This window comes from Paroedura picta, chromosome 3, assembly GCF_049243985.1.
Source record: "Paroedura picta isolate Pp20150507F chromosome 3, Ppicta_v3.0, whole genome shotgun sequence".
Lineage (NCBI taxonomy): Eukaryota > Metazoa > Chordata > Lepidosauria > Squamata > Gekkonidae > Paroedura > Paroedura picta.
This window is the reverse complement of record NC_135371.1, coordinates 236,293-256,769: the sequence shown is the minus strand read 5'-3', so window position 1 is coordinate 256,769 and position 20,477 is coordinate 236,293. Positions and strand designations below refer to the sequence as shown.

The window sequence follows — 20,477 nt, the reverse complement described above, 5'->3', positions numbered from 1 at the left end:
CCTGGCCCTGCGGTCCACCCCACCCCACCCCCTGAGATCAGTCTCCCCCAGGCCTAGCCCGGAGAAGAATTCCTTCTGGTTTTGCCATGAGTGCTGGATGATGAGAGGTATGGAAATTGGCAAACTTTTGAATGACACAGAGCTGTGTTAGTCTGCCTGCCCCAGCAGAAAAGAGCCAGAGTGCAGCACCACCTGAAAGACTAACCACACTGGTGGCAGGGAGGGGCTTTCCGGAGCCCCCCCCCACTTCCTCAGGGGCAGCGAGAAGGGAAGTCTGTCTGTCCTATTAAATGCTGACCTGCACAGAGCGCCTGTCGATTTGAGGGAGCTGGCAGAACGGGGGAACTTTCTCTGCATCAGGCATCATTTTAGGGACCTGTCCTGTCACCCTCCACTCTCCTCTTTCTTCCTCAAAGCTCACACGTAGCCACAACTCAGGTGGACCCATGGCCAAAGGTCCCCTTTGCCCTTGTCATGCCCCGCAGAGGGTCGGCAAGCCCTCACTATTCCCCCTCCCCCAGGCAGGCCAGAAGACGGGGATAATTGCAATAGATTACACAGCAGGGCTGTTGTGCGGCCTCTCCCCATTCAGTCCCTCCCCAACCTGGCTGACTGAATCAGAGTATCAATCGGGCGCAAGCTGTGCTGTGTCCTCAGGAGGCCATGGCCTCTGTGCCCCAAACTCAACCCCAAGAGGACCCCCTGGAAGGCGCACTGTTGTGTCCGTGCTTCTGCTGAGGACCAAGTTTGTGGTCCCAGGCAGGATCGTAAGCCTGCACTGTACTTGACCAACGTGTGGCTAAGTCCAGCCGGCCGGATCCAGTCCATTTAAAACAGATCTGACCAATAGCACGGACTGGTGGGAAGACCCACTGTGTGGCTGTTGTATATAAGTTGAGTGGTTTGAGGGCTTCTCTGGTTCAGTTTTGGTTCGTGATCCATTGTGCTGCAGTCACAATGAAGATCAGTGTCGTCTCTCTGAACCCCTACGCCCAACGATCCAAGACCAACAGGGGCACAGAGGCTGAGGCCTTTCCCTGAGAAGAACATCAGACCAGGGAGAGTCCCTCCAGTCCAGCCTCAAGTCTCACCCAGGGGCCAGCCAGTTCCTCTGCAGGGCCAGCCACAGGGCAGAGAGGCCGAGGCCTTCCCCTGAGAAGACCCTCAAAAGAGCCCTGCTGGGTCAGGCCAGGGAGGGTCCCTCCAGCCCAGCCTCCCGTCTCACCCAGGGGCCAGCCAGTTCCTCTGCAGGGCCAGCCACAGGGCAGAGAGGCTGAGGCCTTCCCCTGAGAAGACCCTCAGAAGAGCCCTGCTGGGTCAGGCCAGGGAGGGTCCCTCCAGTCCAGCCTCCCGTCTCACCCAGGGGCCAGCCAGTTCCTCTGCAGGGCCAGCCACAGGGCAGAGAGGCCGAGGCCTTCCCCTGAGAAGACCCTCAGAAGAGCCCTGCTGGGTCAGGCCAGGGAGGGTCCCTCCAGTCCAGCCTCCCGTCTCACCCAGGGGCCAGCCAGTTCCTCTGCAGGGCCAGCCACAGGGCAGAGAGGCTGAGGCCTTCCCCTGAGAAGACCCTCAGAAGAGCCCTGCTGGGTCAGACCAGGGAGGGTCCCTCCAGTCCAGCCTCCCGTCTCACCCAGGGGCCAGCCAGTTCCTCCATAGGGCCAGCCACAGGGCAGAGAGGCCGAGGCCTTCCCCTGAGAAGACCCTCAGAAGAGCCCTGCTGGGTCAGACCAGGGAGGGTCCCTCCAGTCCAGCCTCCCATCTCACCCAGGGGGCAGCCAGTTCCTCTGCAGGGCCAGCCACAGGGCAGAGAGGCCGAGGCCTTCCCCTGAGAAGACCCTCAGAAGAGCCCTGCTGGGTCAGACCAGGGAGGGTCCCTCCAGTCCAGCCTCCCGTCTCACCCAGGGGCCAGCCAGTTCCTCTGCAGGGCCAGCCACAGGGCAGAGAGGCCAGGGCCTTCCTAAGGACATCAGGTTAGACCAGGGAGGGTCCATCTGACTGACAATTTGTTCTACAATTTTGCCAGCTATAAATGTCGACAGGTTGGTAGTTACCTAGATCCTCATTTTTCCCCTTCTTGAAGTTAGGGACATTTGTCCACCTCCAATCTTCTGGCACTTCACCTGTACTCCAAAAATTGTCAGAAATAATGGACAGAGGCTCAGAAATTACACCTACAAGTTCTTTTAGAACACTTGGATGCAATTCATCTGGCCCAAGGGATTTGGTTCCAGAAAAGAGGTGTTTATGGGCTACCCCCACAGTGATCCTGAGCCCCAACTCCCATCCCTGATCACGTGATAGGATTTTCCCACGTTGAGCATGATTCCCCTCCCAAGAGAAGACTGAAGAGAAGTAGGAATTGAGCAGTTCAGCCTTCTCTTCATCCCCTGTTACCTTGCCTCTTCCTGGTCCCCGCAATGGTCCTACCATGTCCGTATTCTATTTCCTACATTGAATAGAACTAAAGTACCCTTTCTTCTTGTTTTCAGCCTTTTGGTTTTTAGAGAGCCAGTTTGGTCTAGTGGTTAGGAGTGCGGACTTCTAATCTGGCATGCCAGGTTCGATTCTGCACTCTCCCACATGCAGCCAGCTGGGTGACCTTGGGCTCGCCACGGCACTGATAAAACTGTTCTGACCGAGCAGTTCTCTCAGGGCTCTCTCAGCCTCACCCACCCCACAGGGTATCTGTTGTGGGGAGAGGAATGGGAAGGTGACTGTAAGCCGCTTTGAGCCTCCTTCGGGTAGGGAAAAGCGGCATATAAGAACCAACTCTTCTCCTTCTTCTTTCTTGCTAGCTTAAGCGCATACTGAGGTTTAGCTCTTCTAACATGCTCCCTACAAGCCCTGGTGATTTGTTTACAGTCCTCCTTGGTTACAAGGCCCTCCTTCCATTTCCCAAATGAGTCCTTTTTATTACTCAATTATTTTGTTTCTTTAGGTTCCTCCCTGTTTTCCTTCTCAAGGACTGAGCCTTCAGTATTTCACTTTTGAGAAACTCACAACCTTCTTGGACTTCCATCTCCTTATGTTTTCCTGACTACGGGATTCTACCTGTTAAACTTTGCCCTCCTGAAGTCCAGCCTGTGTGTGTGTCTACGTACAGCTTTTATCTCCCCCAAGATCCTAAAGTCCAAAATCACATGGTCACTCTCTGCTACCAAGACCACCCACAACTTTTACTTCCTCAACCAGTTCTTCCCTATTGCTGAGAATCAAGTCCAAAATAGTGGATCCCCTCCCACTTTCTGGGAAATGAAGTGGTCAGCAAGAGAAGTCAAGAATGGACTGGTCTCTCTGAGAACTCTGCCATCTGATCTAGGAGCGCCCCATCCAAGCGCTCCTCCTGGCCTGGTGGCCTACAGCAGACCCCCACCATAATTCCACTAGTATTTCCTCCTCCTCCTTTTATTTTTACCAAAGACTCTCGGCTGGACTCTCATGCTCAGCCGCCTGCGTATCCTCAGTGGTCTATACATTCTGAGCCCCTTCTCCCCATTCTTTATCAGCCTGTCCCCTTCTGCACAAGTTGTGCCCCCAATTCGAGGGGTGAAGGTTCTCCCACCAGGTTTCTCTAACGCTCCTCCTGATGTTCTCCAGATCCGAAGGGCCTCAAACCCTAGAGCAGGGGTAGTCAAACTGCGGCCCTCCAGATGTCCATGGACTACAATTCCCATGAGCCCCTGCCAGCAAATGCTGGCAGGGGCTCATGGGAATTGTAGTCCATGGACATCTGGAGGGCCGCAGTTTGACTACCCCTGCCCTAGAGGCTTGCCGGCTGCTCTCCGGGTGGGGGCTGCAACGCCCCAGAGCCTTTCCCTCCGGGGAAGGGATCCTCTCCAGCCTGGAGGGCAGCTGCCCTTCCAGGGGATCTCCAGGCCCCACCTGAAGGCTGGCATCCCTGGCGAGTCCGCGCCTTGGCTGGGGGGCGCCTGCGGGCCCCGTCCCCGGGGGGCTTCCCCCTCCCTGCTCCCGGCTTCCTTGCGCCGCCTGCCCTGCCGCTGCCTGCCCGCGCCTGGCGCATCCCCGAGGGCGCCCCGAGAGGGCGGGGGGGGGCTTCGTGACGTCACGGGCGGGCGCTGGGCGGGGAGCCCCCTGGCCGGTGACGTCAGGGCGGGGCGGGGAGGGGAAGTGACGCGCGGCGGAGGTTCCCACCCTCTCCCGCCTCTCCAGGAGGGGGAAGCCGCCGCCGCCGCCGCCAGACTGAGCCCCCGCCGAGGCGGTAGGGAGCGAGCGCCGGGAGGGGGGAGGGGGCGGGAACGCCCTGGGGCGGGGGAGGGGCAGGGCCTTGCAGGGGGGGCTCTCTCCCCATCCCCTCCCACCAGGCGGCCGATGGGGGAGGGCTCCCGAGCATGGGCAGAGCGCCCAAGCCGCGGCTCCGGCCGCCGTCGAGGGTGTGCAGAGGTCCTCCCCGGAGCCCATGGGCCTGCAAGGGGCGAGCGGGAGGGGGGGGGAGGTCTCGTGGGCGCTGGCAGCGGGCAGGATCCCGCCGCGGAGGGTCCCTTCCGTCCGGGGCCAGCCAGGTCGTCCCACAGCAGAAGGCAGGTGGGGTGGGAAGGGAACGGGGACTGGCCGGAGGTCACCCAGCCAGGGGCATGTGGTGGTGGTGGGGACTCGAACCCCGTGCTCCAAATTAGAGGCTGCCGCTCTTCACTGCCACTGCGGCTGGTTTCCCCTGAGCATGTACAGAGTGCACTTTCCCTCCTTGCAGCAGGGTGATCAGAAATCCACACATGTGGATGGGGACTAGTGTGAAGCATTCAAGCTTTTGTGGGCAGGGGAGACCTGAGTGAATCTCCCCCCCCCCCCACACACACACACACTGTCCTTCTGCCTCCGTAGCCCCCCGCCTGCCATGGCGACTCCGGCCACTGCTCAGAATGCCAGCAAAACGTGGGAACTGAGTCTCTATGAGCTGCACCGGACCCCGCAGGTGAGGACCGGCGGGGGAAATGGGCCTGCTTGCAATGAGGGGTGGGGGGAGTGTAGGGGCAAACCAGGTCAGTCTAGACCTAGTGGGTGGGCCTTCCTGTTCCCCGTTTTCCTTGTCACTTTCCTTTTGGAAACTGCATCCTGGCATGTGCCCTTCCCCCACTGGCTCCGGTCCATAGGGGCCAGCCTTGGGGGGGGGAGGGTTGGGGGGTTCAACAACTGCATGTCTCCCCTGCTGAGCTGGCCAGCCCGTTTGGGATGGGTCTCCTGCCCAGGGCGAGGCCCATCGATCCAGGCACCCACCTCCTCCTCCTCCTCTCCCCCCCCCCCCCCCCCCGTTCAGGAGGCCATCATGGACGGGACGGAGATTGCCGTCTCCCCCCGCAGCCTGCACAGCGAGCTGATGTGCCCCATCTGCCTGGACATGCTGAAGCACACCATGACCACCAAGGAGTGCCTCCATCGCTTCTGTGCCGACTGCATTGTCACGGCACTCCGCAGCGGGTACGGCACACGGGGGTGGGGAGGGTGGGGGGGGCTGGTTTTGGGGGGGGCGCGAGGCTGGGGCTTGCTGCCCAGCGATGCCTAGCGGCCCCCCACCTCCCCCTTGCCCTAGGAATAAGGAATGCCCCACCTGCCGGAAGAAGCTGGTCTCCAAGAGGTCGCTGCGGCCCGACCCCAACTTTGATGCCCTCATTTCCAAGATCTACCCGAGCCGGGACGAGTATGAGGCCCACCAGGACCGGGTGCTGGCCAAGCTGAACCGGCTGCACAACCAGCAGGCTCTGCGGAGCAGCATGGAGGAGGGCCTCAAGATGCAGGCCATGACCAGGTACCGCGGGGGACTCGGAGGGCCTCCTGGAGGTGCCCTCTCTGGCTCAAGGCGCCTTTGGTGCATCGGGGTGCCCCACTGGAGTTCTCGAACCCTTTGGGCTGCTGGAAGGAGTGGAGGGTGGGGCTGAGCAAGGCTGTCTCAGTGGGCAGGGAAGCGTCAGTAGAAACCCAGAGTAGGAGTGGGCAGGGACAGGGTTTGGCCTTCCATCCCTGGCTCAGTGAAGTTCCCCTCTGGGGCCTTTAAGCATGGGGGCTGGGGGTAGTCAGGGCCATCGGCCTCCCCCCAGAGACCCAGGGAAGCCGAATATACGTCGGGTACATCACGAGCCCATGCGGCTTCCCTCCGGAAAAAGTCTTGCGCGGTTGCCAGGCGAAAGATGGGAGCGGGGTTCTGAAAAACTGAAAATGTGCAGGACTTCCTTTCTTGCAAAGCCGATTTTTAAAAAAGAAATTTAAAAGCAGAAAAGGCACCCTTTCATATGAGATCCCTGCCCCTCCCGGCTTTTCTGTCTCTGGCCTGAATCTAAACAAAGAAGCTGCTTCGGATTTTCCTTGCCTCTGAGGGAGAATCCTAGAATCAGAGAGTTGGAAGGGACCTCCAGAGTCATCTAGTTCGACCACCTGCACAATGCAGGAACTCAGACCTACCTGTCTCCCCCACAGTGACCCCTATTTCATGCCCCAGGGATCCCCCCCTCACACACCCTAAAAATCTCCAGAATCCAGCCTGGCCTGGGGGGAATTCATCTAGAATGGGTTGCTGACCCTTCGTGGCATCCTTACAGCATAACAAGGGACAGAACATTTCCAGAAATTTTTTAGACATAGCCTCCACCGGGCATTTGCCGGAGACTGACCACAAGTCCCCGTCCCCCCCACCTCTGACATTCCCTCCCTCCATGGCCTGAAGCAGCCTGACCTCTCTAGGGGGTTAAGCTCGTTATGTTGTTATTGTTGAGAACACTGAAGTTGTTGTTTAGAACCTCTGTTGGGTTGTTATGTTGTATGTTGACTTGTTCCATGTATCCCCTATGATGTTGTATGTAAACCGCCCTGAGCCATATGGAAGGGTGGTATAGAAATAAAATAAATAAAATAAATATAAATGCCATCAGGAAGTCAAATGGAAATTCTGGGAAAGATGGAAATATATGTAATATTTACTTTCTTATGAAACCTGGGTTTTTAAAATTAATTTAACTACATGAAATGCATACTTTTTTACTTAACATATGAAAATGTATTATATGGCAAATTTATGGAATTTCATTTCCTTTACGCATATTATATTCTGTTGATTGTTGCCCAAATCTATATGGGGAAAAAATCTTGGAAGCATTGTAGGGGTCTATAATATTCTTAGGAATTATCGCTGCAGTTCATGGCGTAAGATGCGTGGTGTTGCGGATAAGAAATACAGCCTCAAATCTGGAGAGCTCGGTTTGATTTCCCATTTCCCCTCAATATGCAGTCAGCTGGGTGAACTTGGGCCAGGCACAGTTCTCTCAGAGCTTCTCTCAGTCCCACCTCCCACACAGGGTGCCTGTTGTGGGGAGAGGCAGGGAAGGCGACTGGAAGCTGCTTTAGGACGCCTTCAGGTAGTGAAAAGTGGAGTATAAAAACCAACTCCTCTAATTAAAAAATATATATATATTCTATACATTTTGAGTAAACCCTGTCTCTCATTTCACTCTTTCCGTGGAGAAATAATCATAGGATAAATCCCTTGAACTGAAAAAAAACAACCCAACAATACTTGTGTTAAATGTTAGATTGAGTGAAATGTTTTTAAGGACTGGTGTTTTTGTTTTATGTTTTTTTACTCTTTCTAAAAAAGAAAATCTTTTATTAAAGTTTTTTTTTCTTCATTGCTCCCCTGGATTTTTCCAGCAGAAAATTTGGCTTAAATGTGCCCCCCCCCCCCCGCATCTCCCTATTTTTTCCGGTGGCCTTTGCATTTCCACGCATCCCTCCAGGCACCCCCTTGAGCTTCTGTCTACTCTCAGGGGCTGGCGGAGTGGGCCTAGCATCTCCCCCTGCCTCCCTCCCTGCAGGGGCCAGCGTGTCCGCAAGCACCCCCCGGAGTCGGACAACACAACGTTCAGCGGCGGGGAGGACAACTGCGACAGCCGCTCCCACCTCAGCAACGCCTCGGCCCCCAGCCAGCCGGAGGCCGGGCCCAGCCGCAAGCGCTCCCGTGCCTCGGACGAGTCGGGCCCTGAGCCGGAGACCTCCCACGAGGGGGGCCGGGGCAGCCCAGAGCCCGGGGCCGAGCCGAGCAGCAGTGAGATCGAGCTGGTCTTCCAGCCCCACCCAGTCCTGGTAGAGAAAGGCGCCTATTCCCAGACCAGGTGAGGAGACCACAGAGTTGAAGGGGAAAGGGCCGCCCCCCCCCCACGGCTCTTTTTCTTTTGTCACGAAATCTCCTCCCCTTCCGCAAATTTGGTTAGTCTTTATTTATTTGTTTGTTTATTATTTGGACTTATTTCCCGCCACTCTCATGACTGGCTCACGGTGGGTTAAAGTTTGTCGGAATTAAAGCCCCATTAAAACATCGGACATATCTCCAATTACAATAGACTCCTAAAAACATTTTTTAAATAATGGTGGACTTGGTATTTGGGTCCCAGACCGCGAAGGGCCTTGTTCCTCTGCTGTGTCCATGACCTCTGAAAACACAGAGCCTCTGAGGCAGAGAGGCTTGAGCAAAATGCAGTATTTGAAGGGAGGGAGGGATCACCCAGGCATGGAATCGGGTCCCTGTGGGTGGGCATTCTGCAGGGGGTTGGACTAGATGGCCTTAGAGGTTCCTCCCACCTCTAGGATTCTGGTGTTCTACAGCCATGCTTCCCACCTTTTGGCTCTGGTGACCCCCCAGTCCAGATACAGTGGGTGGGGTGACCTGAGGCTGGCCTAGAGTTTTTGGGAGATGTGGGCAAGCTATGGCTTTGGCGTCTGTCCGGTGGAGCATCCTGTTTTCCACAGTGTCTAACCAGGCGTTTCCAAGGAACCCACAACCATTGCCCAAAGGGTGTAACTGCTTCACAGCAAACACCCCTGCAGGGCTGTTCCTGCCTCCTTCCCCCTGGTCCCCACTCCTACCCCCCAAGCTGCTCACTCGCTCCAGTGACCGCCAGGAAACGTTTTATTGGGCCAGCAGGAGGAAAGAAAGGAAAGGCCTCTCCAGGGTCCAGCTTTAGGTTTCCAGCATGCAAGGCAGTTTCTGGGGGGGGGGGCCCAGAGGAGGAGGAGGAGGAGGCCTCGTGCGGACGGAGCCTGGGGCTTGAAGTGGTGGCGTTGCTTCCCTTCCCAATACTGGGAACACCACTGAAGCCAAAAAGTGGCCGGGGAAGACGCCCAACTCCATCCTCGGGTGTGATCCCCAGTAGCCAAAATGCCAGCCCAGCTGCTCCCAAAACTTCTTGGAGGTTTGGAGATGCTGTCAGGAGGACAAGGCTTCCAGGGGTGGCCCCCCATTCTCCCACTTCTGCCTTCTGCCCTGGCAGGTACGTGAAGACCACGGCCAACGCCACGGTGGATCATCTCTCCAAGTATCTGGCCTTGCGCATCGCCCTGGAGGAGGCACCCGGCCCCGGCCCAGAAGCCCCCGCCCTCGAAGACGTGAGCGAGAAGCAGTACACTATCTACATCACCACGGCTGGGGGGGCCTTCACGGTAAGAGCAGGGGGAGCAGAGGGGAGGGGGCCGGGAGAGGAGACAGCGGAGCTCCATGCCTGGATTTTGGGGCCATGGGAAGAAGAACCTCAAGGGGTGTGTATCTGGCTTAGAAATCCAAGGGCCACACTCTGTGTTCAGCAGAATCTCAGGAGGGCCCTGCTGGGTCGGACCAGGGAGAGTCCCTCCAGTCCAGCCCTCCGTCTCACCCAGGGGCCAGCCAGTTCTTCCGGAGGGTCAACAATGGGGCAGAGAGGCTAAGGCCTTCCCCTGAGAAGACCCTCAGAAGAGAACTGCTGGGTCAGAGTAGGTAGGGTCCACCTAGTCCAGCCTCCTGTCTTACCTAGGGGCCAGCCAGCTCCTCTGGAGGGCCAAGGGGAGGGCAGAGAGGCCGAGGCCTGGCTAAAGACATCATGAGAGCCGTGCTGGGCCAGACCACGGAGGGTCCCTCCAGTCCAGCCTCCTGTCTCTCCCAGGGGTCAGCCAATTCCTCTGAAGGTCCAGCCACAGGGCATGGAGGCCGAGGCCTTCCAAAGGACATCAGGAGAGCCCTGCTGGGTCAGACCCGGGAGGGTCCCTCCAGTCCAGCCTCCAGTCTCACCCAGGGGCCAGCCAGTTCCTCTGGAAGGCCAGAAACAGGGCAAAGGGGCTGAGGCCTTTCCCTGATGCTGCCTCCTGGCTCTGGGATCCAGAGGTTTACTGCATCTGAATGTGGCGGTTTCCCTTGCCCACTAGGGATAGTCACGACTGAGAGGTCCATCCTCCCTAAGTCTCCCGTGCCCTTTTAAAGCTGCCTCTTCCTGTGGCCATTGCTGTCCTGCCTTTCTGAATTTCCCAGCGATGCTCCTCAGGTGTGGCCCCTGCCCAGGTGCCTCCTAGCTATAGAGGCTGGAACAGTTGCTTCCCTGATCTTTCTGCTACATCGGTCAGGGGCTGGATCCCTTTCTCTGCCCTGTGTTTTTGGGAGTCTTCCTTTACTGGCTAGCGGAGGAGGGGGCCAGGCAGCAGAGTCCAGAGAAGTGGTTTGTTTGCCCCTCCTGCGGTTTGTGCGTGTGTTGTTGAGGCTGCCCTTTGCTGCATGCTGCTTGGCTGACTTGCTTGAGAGAGCTCTTTGCTCTGAGCCAGGTGCCTGCTGCTTCTTTGGGCCTGGATTCCTTGGAGTTTTCCTTTGGGCGACCATGGGTAACTTCCAGGAGCGGACTGTAGGCAGGGGGGCAGGGAGGCCCAAGGGGGGCTGTGGGGCCTTGGCCGGTGCCTCTGACGTGTTCCCCTCCCCCTGCACAGACGCTGAACGGATCCGTGACTCTGGAGCTGGTGAACGAGAAGTACTGGAAGCTGAGCCGCCCCCTGGAGCTCTACTACGCCCCCACCAAGGAGCAAAAGTGAGCCGGCCCCCCCTCCGCAGCCCTCGGCCCAGAGCACGGAGAGAGAGGGGGGGGCTGCCTCCTCACCCCCGGGAGGCTCTCGGAGGCAGCAAGAGGACTTTTCAGGAAGAGACTCTTTCGGGAGGAGGGGGGGTGCCCAGCTGCAAGAGACTGAGCTGCTGCCACGTCTGCCCCCCCCACCCGGCATTCTCCCCCCCCCCCCAACAGGGACTCTTGCCCTCTGGAGTGGGTGACACCCCCCCACACACACACACAAGTTTCTGCTTCCCCCCCCCCCTTCCTGCTAATGACTGAAAGTTCCTGGCCTTGCACGTGCGGGGGGGGGGGGGTGAGGGGTCCTGACATTTTTGCAGCTGTTTTATGAAAATGAGTTGATCACAGAAGTTTGGCCTCTTTCTAAGGCTGACTCCAGCCTCTCTCTTTCTCTGCATGGTGGTCTGTGGGGAAGGGGGGAGCATCAGAGCTGGGCCTCACTGCCAGGGCCCTGCCCCCACAATGCATGTCGGCCCCCGCCTCTTGTGGGGGGGGTTAAGCGACAGAGGGGCACAGCAGGCCTGGGCGGGGGGGGGGGTTAACTGGCAGGGGTCGAGCCTCAGGGCCCTGGTGGGCAGGGGCTCTATGGAGAATGCTGTGGGGGTGGAAAGGCCGGGCCTGAGGAACCAGAGGGGCTGTCTTGACCTCCCAGCACCCCTCCTGCCCCGGTCCCATGCAGCTGGTGCCCCAGGGGAGGCTGCAGTGAGGAAAGGGCGGCAGAGCCCCCGCAGGCGGCCCAGCCAAAGGGTCCACACAAGGGATGTGCCAGGAGGAGAAAATTCGGACCTTTTGCAAATCTGGGTTTTCCTCATCATAGGAAAGAATGGTGTTTAGAATTGGACTCCCCCCCCCCATCCAATCTTTTTGCAACCTGGGGGTGCTTTTGGGGAGAGGTATCCTGCAGGTATCCTGCTACTTTGGTGCCACTCCCTCCACCCACCCCCCACAGGGACTGGGAACTCCCCCCCCCTTTCCCTTTAAAGCTTAAATGTTGATTTGGCCTTTTAGACCTTGGGAGGTGGCAATCCAGCCCAGAGGCAGACCATTCGTGTTTGAACCAAGGCTTATTTGGGTACTTTTTGGCCATGTCGAATTGAATTGCGCAGGCCTAATGAGGAGGAGAGAGACAGAGTTTGGGAGTACCGCCGCCGGGGGGGGGGGCTTTTGGAAGTCACAGCTCTCTTCACCCAGGAGGGCTGAGTCTGTCTCTCGCAGCAGAGGGGAGGCCCAGAGACCAGAAGCCCCCTTGAGACCAACAGTATTCCTGGCAGGGGGGGGGGCAGCGTTTGTGACTCACTGGCTTGCTTCCTCAGGTACAGCTAGGAGGGAAGTCCACTGTCCTCCTGTCACAAGGTGGATAGATTCCCCTTCCGTCAGGCTAAATGTGGTGCCTTCCGGGAGACGGATCCAGATGAATGGCCATGTGTGTCTGTCTCTCGTACCAGGAGAGGAGAAGAGCTGGAGTCCAGGAGCACCTTCAAGACTAACCCAATTTGTGGCAGGGGAGGAGCTTTTGTGAGTCTCTGTTCCTGTCTTCAGATACAGCAAAACTCGGAGTCCGTCGGTCTTTATATCCTGGAGCGCAGTGTGACGTTAGAAATCACATCATTAAAAAATAGGGGCATTTTAACCCTCCAGGACATCCAGTCGCTGTTGACTTATGAGTAACAGTTCTATTACAAAGGAGTATCAAAGGGAGCTTAGAAAGGGAAACTGCAGAATTGCAGCTGATAATGAAACTCAACAATGCATCCTCCTGGCCTGAATCCAGACCTGGGTTTCCTGTCTCATGACCTTTGCTGATTTCTTCATGCCTATGACCCCTCTGAATATCACCCCAAACCCAGTCATGCCTGCTCTTGTCATTCACCTGCTGTGGTCATTAGCCTGCTGACGTCATTCAGCATCTGAAATCACTCTTTAGGAGAGAAGGACAGATGAACATGAGCAGTGGCTCATGAAAGCTCCTCTCCTGTCACCAATTTGGTTAGTCTCTCAAGTCCTGCTGGATTCTGGCTCTCTTCTGCTGCTCCAGACACACCAGTCTAGGCAAGGAGGGAGAGATGTTGGTGGCTCCTGCCGAAATGTGGCCAACGCTGCCTCCTCTGAAGAGTGGAGATGCTCCCCCCCCCCCGGGTGTTGTCCAGGGGCGTGGCAGTCCGCCGACTCTGACTGCGTGCAGGAAGCTTCTGGAGGCAGAGTCCAGCTGTGGCTTCATCTCCTCCAAAACGGCCTTCCTGCACCAGGCAAGGGGTGCACCCAAGCTTTCCCTGGCTCCTCCAGGTCAGGGTGGGAACGTGGGACCTTCTGCTTTCTGCCCCCGCCCCCCACAACAGGGCAGCCAATTTTTCGTGCCCCCTCCAATTGTCTTGAAATTAGCAGACTTGGAAAGAGGGGATTTGCCGCCCCATTGAATGGATGGTCAAAGTCTTATTCCTTGTTGGCCTGGAAGGGAGTGGGGCAGGAATAACCCCTCCCTTTCTATGGTGGGGCTTTTGGGACTCTACAAGCTGGGGGGGGAGCATCCCCCCACCAGGGGAAATGCACCAGGAGGTCATCGTCCCCCCACGTCTTGGGGGTGTGACGCAGCTGCCGGCAGAGTCTGGCCTGTGGTGCCCCGACCCCCCCCCCCCGACATTGACCGGCTGCCTCTCCTGCCTGCCCGTTGCCCCAAGTGGCTTGCTGGGGAGGATTTCTGCCGGTGCCACCGGCCATCCAATAGGGAGCCCAAACCCGGCAGTACCCGCCATACCTGAGGCTCGAAGGGACTCTCAACCCACTGAACGTTTTCCCCCAAGGCGACAACTGCTGCCTTCCCCTGCGGGTTGAGCCCCACCCCAGCCCCCAGCCCCCACGCGAATCAGTGCTGAGGCGGCCGCTGGACGAGAACTAGAAATGTTTTATTGCTGTTTCAGAAGGGCACCAGTTTCGACTGCGGTTCAGCTCTTGCTGGCACATCTGGAACAGAAGGGGCCGGGCACTGACTTGGCCCCCCTCCCCCACACATCAGGCACCCGCCCCGCCCTTCTGCACACACCAAAGGGAGCACTTCCGCTCCCCTGGGTGGAACGCCAACCCCCACTGGAAGTGGGGAGAGAGGGAAGCCTCTAAGGAGCCACAGCTGGGCCAGCCCCCCTCCCCACCCCCCGTGCCCCTGTTCTGCGGAGCCGCTGGGAGGTCCGAGTCTGGCGGGGAAGACGCAGGCCGGACGCCCTCCTAGGAGCCGGCTGTGGAAGGAAGAGAGGGAGGGACAGGAGAGGTTAGGGGGCTCGTGGCTCTGGCAGGAGCCCAGCGGATGCTCCAGGGGCCCCTCAAGCCAGGCACGGAACTGCAGCCCTCCCTCCCTCCCTCCCTCGCCAGCCAGCAGAGCTGCCCCTCCAGCCAGAGGCTCCTTCCAGCTATCAGTCAGCTGGGTCAGTCCCAAGAACGCCCAGGCCCTGCCCCCTTCCCAACTTGGGGGGGGACCTCTTGAGTAGCCCAATAAGCACTTGGGTAGGAAGTCAGAGTGCAGGCACCTGCTCTGCGTGGACTCAGGGCACGTGGCCCTCCAGGCTGAGACGGCAGCAGCTTCCTGTCCCTCTTGGGGGCTTCCTGGGAGCCCCTGGTGCACAAAAGGCCCAGGAGCCCTTTTAGGAGTCCAAAGAAGAGGAGGGCGGAGAAGACTTACCTGGGGGGTAGTCTGTGCCATCAATGGGGACATAACCTGGGGGGGGGGAGAGAAAGGAGGAAGTCAGCAAGAGGAGTGCTGAGTCTGCATACACCCTCCCCAAACACACACACACACACACACTTTGTGGCTGGTCCCAACATTCAGCACAGGAGAAGGGGGCAGCCAGTGGGAGGGGACCATCCCCCAGAATAGCCCCTCCACCCACACATACAGGCAAATTCCCCCTCCCCAGCCGCTCTGGGGAGGGGGCCTTCCTTCCTCCCGCACTTTAGTGCAGCTTTGCAGCCACAAGGCACAACTAGGCCTCGTGGAAACATCTCATTTGTTCAAGGCTCAAGTTTCTAGTCCTGGTCTAAGGAACTTGGGGAAATGCAGGGGAGGGGGAGGGGGAGGGGGAGGGGGAGGGGAGGGGAGGGGGGTCAGTGGGAGGTCTTCCACCACACCTGTAGGGCTGGCACGTAGGGAATAGGCAGCCTGCAGACAGAGCCCATCCAGGGAAGAGTTTGGTCCTGCCTCTTCCTTGACAGCCTACTTCTCTGCATGCAGGGATTCTTACAAATAGAGCCTCCTTGGTTTTGGTCATCCCTTTGGTCTCTCACTGTGTGCCACAGAGTCTCCCCCCCCCCCTGCAAACATGCGCCTTCCCTTACCTTTGGGAGCCTGCTTGCTCCAGCGGACGATGCCGACAACGAGGATGAGGAGGCCCAGCCCCAGCACAGCGCTGGAGACCCCCACCTTCACCTTGAGCTGCAGGGTCAGGCCTGGCTCTGGGGGAGAGGGGGGGATGTCACCCAAAGCCCCTGGCTCAGAGGGGCCCCTCCACCTTCCCACGGAGCCCTTCCACGAGGGAGGCAGAAAAGCGGCCCCCCTCCCGTCCTTCCGTCGTTTCTCTCCCCGCCCCCACCCCACCCCACCCTCCTCTCTTGTTGGGGGCCCTTCCACACACACTACATTGGGCCACTTCAGGGCCCCCCAGCAGCTGCCGCCCTTCCGCACAGGAAAACCCAGCTGCCCAGCGCATGGGGAGGGGATGGGGTGTGCAGAAACGCCCCCAGGGTGTTTCCTCCACCCACATAAAAGGAAAAAAAATACAGAGAAATGACAGGGACTGAACTTCAATGGTATGTGTTTTGTATTGGGGGGTGGGGGTTGTTAGCCATTCCAGGCCCCAAGGATTTGGCTCCCCACCCCCACCCATACCTGTCCCCACTCCCAACCCCAATCCTGCCCAGGTAAGAAAGCCCTCCCTTCTCCTGCCAGCGTGGTGGCGTGGTTTGGAGTGGCAGCTCCTAATCGGTCAAGCTGGGTTTGATTCCCCGCCCCTCCTCCACATGCAGCCAGTTGGGTGACTTTGGAGCACTGATAGAGCTGTTCTGACCAAGCAGTTCTGTCAGGGCTCTTTTTAGAAGCCTCACCTACCTCAGAGAGTATCTGCGGTGGGGAGAAGAAGAGTTGGTTCTTATATGCCACTTTCTCTGTCCAAAGGAGGCTCAAAACTGCTTCCAATCACCTTTCCTTTCCTCTCCCCACAACAGACACCCTGTGAAGTGGGTGAGGCTGAGAGAGCCCTGATATCACTGCTCGGTCAGAACAGTTTTATTTGTGTCGTGGGGAGCCCAGAGTCACCCACCTGGCTGCATGTGGGGGAGTGCAGAATCGAACCTGGAATGCCAGATTAGAAGTCCGCACTCCTAACCACTACACCAAACCGGCTCTCCAGTTTGAGAGACAAAGGAAGGGAATTATAAGCCCCTTTGAGACTCCTTCTGGCAGAGAAAAGCAGCATCTAAGAACCAATTCTTGTTCTGCCTATTGAGATGGGGGTCTTCCTTCCATGATGCAGTGCCCCGTCTCCCCCTCCTCCCAATGCTGCCTCTACTTGGGGGGTGGGGGGCTGCCTCTTTGACATCCTGAGAGGACTTCCTAGAGGGCTCCTGGTGGGGCAGAAGGCGCAATGGGTGCTAGGGCCACCACGGATCCCAGGGCCCTGCCCCTCTGGGGTTCTGGAACAAGGGGGAAGGGAAATTTAGAAAGGGGGCAGCAGCCAACCTTGGGGCTGCAAAGGAGGAGGGGGAAACACCCACCTTCCCCTCCTTGGTGGGAATCGATCTAAATTATGCAAAACGCCACCTCTGAAGACACCTCCTCTGTGGATCTTGCCCAGGACGTTTGGAGGGGGGGGGAGGGAGGTCTTTCCCCTCATTCAGGTAGATGATTCCCCTCTTATTCCCTCCCCAACACCTCTGGCCTTGCAGCTTTCTTTAGGGCAGAGGTGGCCAAGCTGGCTCTCCTGACATCCATGGACTACAATTCCCATGAGCCCCTGCCATCATGGGCTTCAGCAATGTTTGGGGGAAGCCCCCGCCCCTTTGCCATCCTCGCCCAGCCCTGGAGCTCTTTGGGGATTCTTCCCTGAGCAGAGAACATGGTCCCTTCTCGCTTGGGGGGGGGGGGAAACGGGACAGCATTCCCACTGGCCGCCCTCCCCCCAAGCACTCACCCCAGTCCTTGGTCAGGGGCCGGGGCAGGCTGGCATGGTCCACCCGGCAGGTGTACTTCTCCCCGCTCTGGGGGTAGACGGGCAGGCTCAGCCGCGCCTGGTAGGTCCAGTCCCCGTTGGAGACCACTGCCGTGCCAGAGTTGTTCTTCACAAAGGCCCCGTTCCGCAGCCACGTGACGGTCACCTCGGCCGGATAGAAGCCCCACACCTCGCAGGCCAGCATGACGGGCGCCGGCGTGTTCTCGGGGGCGATGGGGAAGAGGCGGATGTTCGGGGGTGCTGGGGGCGGGGGAAGAGAAAGGAGTAAATGTTGCATCCCCCCCCCCAAGCCAGCACCAGCCAGTGGGGACTCGTTCTGCTGCCCCCAAGGGGACAGAGGCCCTCGCTTCCCTTTCCAGGGGGGAGAGTGTTGCTTCCCCCTACACAGAAGGAGGCCGTCTTTTGCCCTCCAACTGCCCACGGGGGGGGGGCACCCGGGCAGGCTTTGGGTTCAGATCCCTCCCAAATCAGACCCAGGGAGGGGCTGGCAGCGTTTCCCAGAGAGGGGCTCTGAAGGCAGGGCAGCGTGGGAGGGGTGGGGTGGGGTGGGGTTCCCCTTGGCCTGCCCCCCTCCTGCCCCGGGACTCACTGTGCCGGCCGCCGGTGCTGGCCCAGAGGGAACGCGTCTGGCTGCGGCAGAGGTCCTGTGTGGTCCGGTCCCAGTCGGGGAAGGCCTGGCTGAGCTCCTCCGCGAGGTAGGAGGCCACCTGGTCCCAGCCGGGGAAGTAGCCCAGGCCGCAGGGCACGAACTGCCCGGCGGGGTAGTCGTAGCAGACCACGGGCATCTTGTTGAAGGCCACCGTCCAGCTGGCGCCCAGCGAGCGGCCCGCGGCCGAGAGGGGGCAGTCCAGCTCCAGCTGCAGCACGAAGCTCTCTGGGGAGGGGGGGAGCGGGCAGAGAGGGGGTCAAGGGGGGCGGACCGCCGTACAGCCCCCCCCCCTCCCCGCGCAGAAGCCGTCCGGGGACGGGCTGGGAGGGCGCAGGCCGAGCCGGGCCGGCGCTCTGGCGGGGAAGCGCGCTCAGATGGCCGACGCTGCGGCGTTCACACGGGCGAGACAGGCCGGGAGTCCCTCCTGAGCCGCCCCGACGACGCTTACCGACCCCAGGGCCAACCTTCCTTCTCCTGGCAGACGGAGCAGCTGCGCCGGCCCAGCCCATCGTCCACCCCCCTCCCCGCAGAGCCACCAGTTTCGCCCCGCAAGCGCTACCCGGCCGGGCGGCTGTGGGGAACTCAGCAACGGCCCGAGGAAGAAGAGTTTCATTTCATTTCACGCAGGTTTCCATGAGGCGCCTTTGGCAGCCCCCCCCCTCCGAAGAGACCCTTCGGCCGCGCGCCCTTTCTCGTGCCGGAGCGAGCTTTTGGGGCAGGGGGCTCGCCTGCTGCGGTGTATGGCGGGCGGTGAGGCAGGGGCGGGCCCTTCTGGGAAAGGCACTCTGCATACGCTCAGGAGCACTGTGCTCGGCCGGCGCCCTCTGCTCAGGTCCACGCATGGGAGCTCGCCCGTCCCGTCCCGTCCCGTCCCGTCGTACCTGCTGGCAGGAGCCCGAGGGCCAGGCACAGCGCCCAGGCGGGAAGCAGGGGGGACCTCCCCATCCCGGCCAGGGGCGCCCGCAGAGGCCGCCTCCCTCGGGCCCCCGACCGCGCGCTCCTCCTGCACCTGCTGCTGCTGCTGCTGCTGCTGCTGCTGGGTGCCGAGCGGCTCCCGGCGCGCCAGTGCCTCCCGCAGCGCCGACCCCTCCCCTAACCGGAACCAATGGGCAGGTCGCCCGCGCCCGCGTCACCAGTCTCCGGCAGAAGCCGGCCAGCCGGGCGCACGTGGAGGAAAGTGCCGCTGGCAGAAGAAGCAGAAGAGGAGAGCGGCTGGTCTGTTCTGCCCTGCCCGGAGGAGTCTCCCGGCGGTTTCCAGTCGCCTTCCCTTCCTCTCCCCACAACAACCACCGTCCCTGGGAGATCGGCGGCGCTGAGAGAGCACTGAGAGAACTGCTCCGAGAGGACTGCGGCGAGCCCCGGGGCACCCAGCTGACTGCAGGTGGAGAAGCTGTGGGGAATCCAACCCGGTTATTCGCATGAGGGGCTGCCACCGCTCTTCACTACACCAGGCTGGAAGAATTTGGGGAGGGGGGCTGGAGGCTAGTGGAAGCCTGCACAAAGCCTGTGGCCAACTGGGCCACAGATAGACTGTGCCTGAGCAGGGAGTCCCCAAGCAGCCATGGTGCCTGACAGGCAGGCCTCTCTTCTCTGTCTGGTCCAGCCTCAGCAGGGACCCCACCCCAATCCTCACACCCACTGGAAACAGCTCTCTGTGGGATGCCTCCTGAGTTGAGGCCCATGGAGGAACTCTCTTCACTGTAGACTTAGTGAGATGGCTATACTACGGCTCACCTTCTTATCTCCTTGACTGATCCCTAGAGGGTGATTTCCTTTTTCCTCCTTCTCCTGCATCTCTCAGGGCCCAAGCCTCTCTCTCCATCCAGCTACTTAGATTAGAAGAGGAACCTCCTCCTGACCTCTAGGTCTCTAAGGTTAAGTTCTTTTCTTTGCTTGTGGCTTCCTCCCTGCCTGCAGGCCGCAGGCCTGCGGGAAGGGCCCGGTGGGCGGGCAGCTCCCCGATGATCGGGCGGGCTCCAGCGGCAGGTTTTCTGGGCCAGTTGGCCACGTGGGGTTAGGCCAGCTTCTGTAGGGGTGGCGGGGCTGGGAACTGGGCCGGCGGGGAGCTGTCGCGGTGTGCACGCAGGCAGGCTCGGGCAGCGGGCGCACTCCTGATGGTCGAGCAGCTGGCGTTAGCTCAGCTTCTTTGCGGGGGTGGGGCAGGGGGCGGGTCCCCGTCGTGGCGGGTGTGAGGGCAGGGGCGTGGGAAGCATCATCCGCCCGGCAGGCCCCTTGGCGAGCGGGTGGTTTCGCAGAGCAGTGGGAGCAGGTCCAAGAGGTCCCCACATCATGGCGGCAGTGGGGTGAGGGCAGGGAAAGTTGGGGGGGGGGCAGGTCGGGAGGTGCTTCGCTAGTGCTGTGGCTGCTGATGGACCCCTTGGCTCCAGCTGACAAGCGGAGGGCCCAATCAGCAGGCGTGAAGCGGCTGCCGATTGGGCCCTCTGCTTGTTAGTCCGAGGCCAAGGGGCCAATCGGTCCCATTACTCATCATGGACTCAGCCCACCCCTACCAGCCTTAGCCTTTTATTAATACAGCGGAGCGGTTACAGATATGGTATAAATTTCCTTCACTATGACCATTTCTACATGGAGGGATAAAACGTGAGTGGCTTCCTGCTGGCAAACACGGGATGGTAAATCTCGCGTTTGCAGCCCTCCTCATGGGGAGATACACACAGGGCTTGTCAATCACAGCAAGCCACCAATCACAGAACAGCAGTTCTCTTGTAGACTGAAACTTCCCTCCCCCAGCTCCAAAATTTATTT

The 20,477-nt window shown here is 59.4% G+C and overlaps 2 protein-coding genes across 2 annotated transcripts; one reads left to right on the top strand and one right to left on the bottom strand.

Moving 5' to 3' along the window:
• Window positions 1–4,119: 4,119 nt before the first annotated feature.
• RING1 (ring finger protein 1) lies at window positions 4,120–11,220 on the top strand. Its single transcript, XM_077324491.1, has 7 exons — window positions 4,120–4,216; window positions 4,837–4,927; window positions 5,270–5,430; window positions 5,543–5,758; window positions 7,815–8,111; window positions 9,267–9,435; window positions 10,720–11,220. Exons 2-7 carry the CDS (start codon window positions 4,850–4,852, stop codon window positions 10,819–10,821), a joined length of 1,023 nt encoding a protein of 340 aa, XP_077180606.1. The 5' UTR covers window positions 4,120–4,216; window positions 4,837–4,849; the 3' UTR covers window positions 10,822–11,220.
• Window positions 11,221–13,732: 2,512 nt separating this feature from the next.
• LOC143831480 (class II histocompatibility antigen, M beta 1 chain) lies at window positions 13,733–18,786 on the bottom strand. Its single transcript, XM_077324492.1, has 6 exons — window positions 18,593–18,786; window positions 17,652–17,936; window positions 17,024–17,302; window positions 15,174–15,290; window positions 14,521–14,556; window positions 13,733–14,080 (listed from the first exon to the last, which is right to left on the bottom strand). Exons 1-6 carry the CDS (start codon window positions 18,654–18,656, stop codon window positions 14,070–14,072), a joined length of 792 nt encoding a protein of 263 aa, XP_077180607.1. The 5' UTR covers window positions 18,657–18,786; the 3' UTR covers window positions 13,733–14,069.
• Between the last annotated feature and the right edge of the window lie 1,691 nt (window positions 18,787–20,477).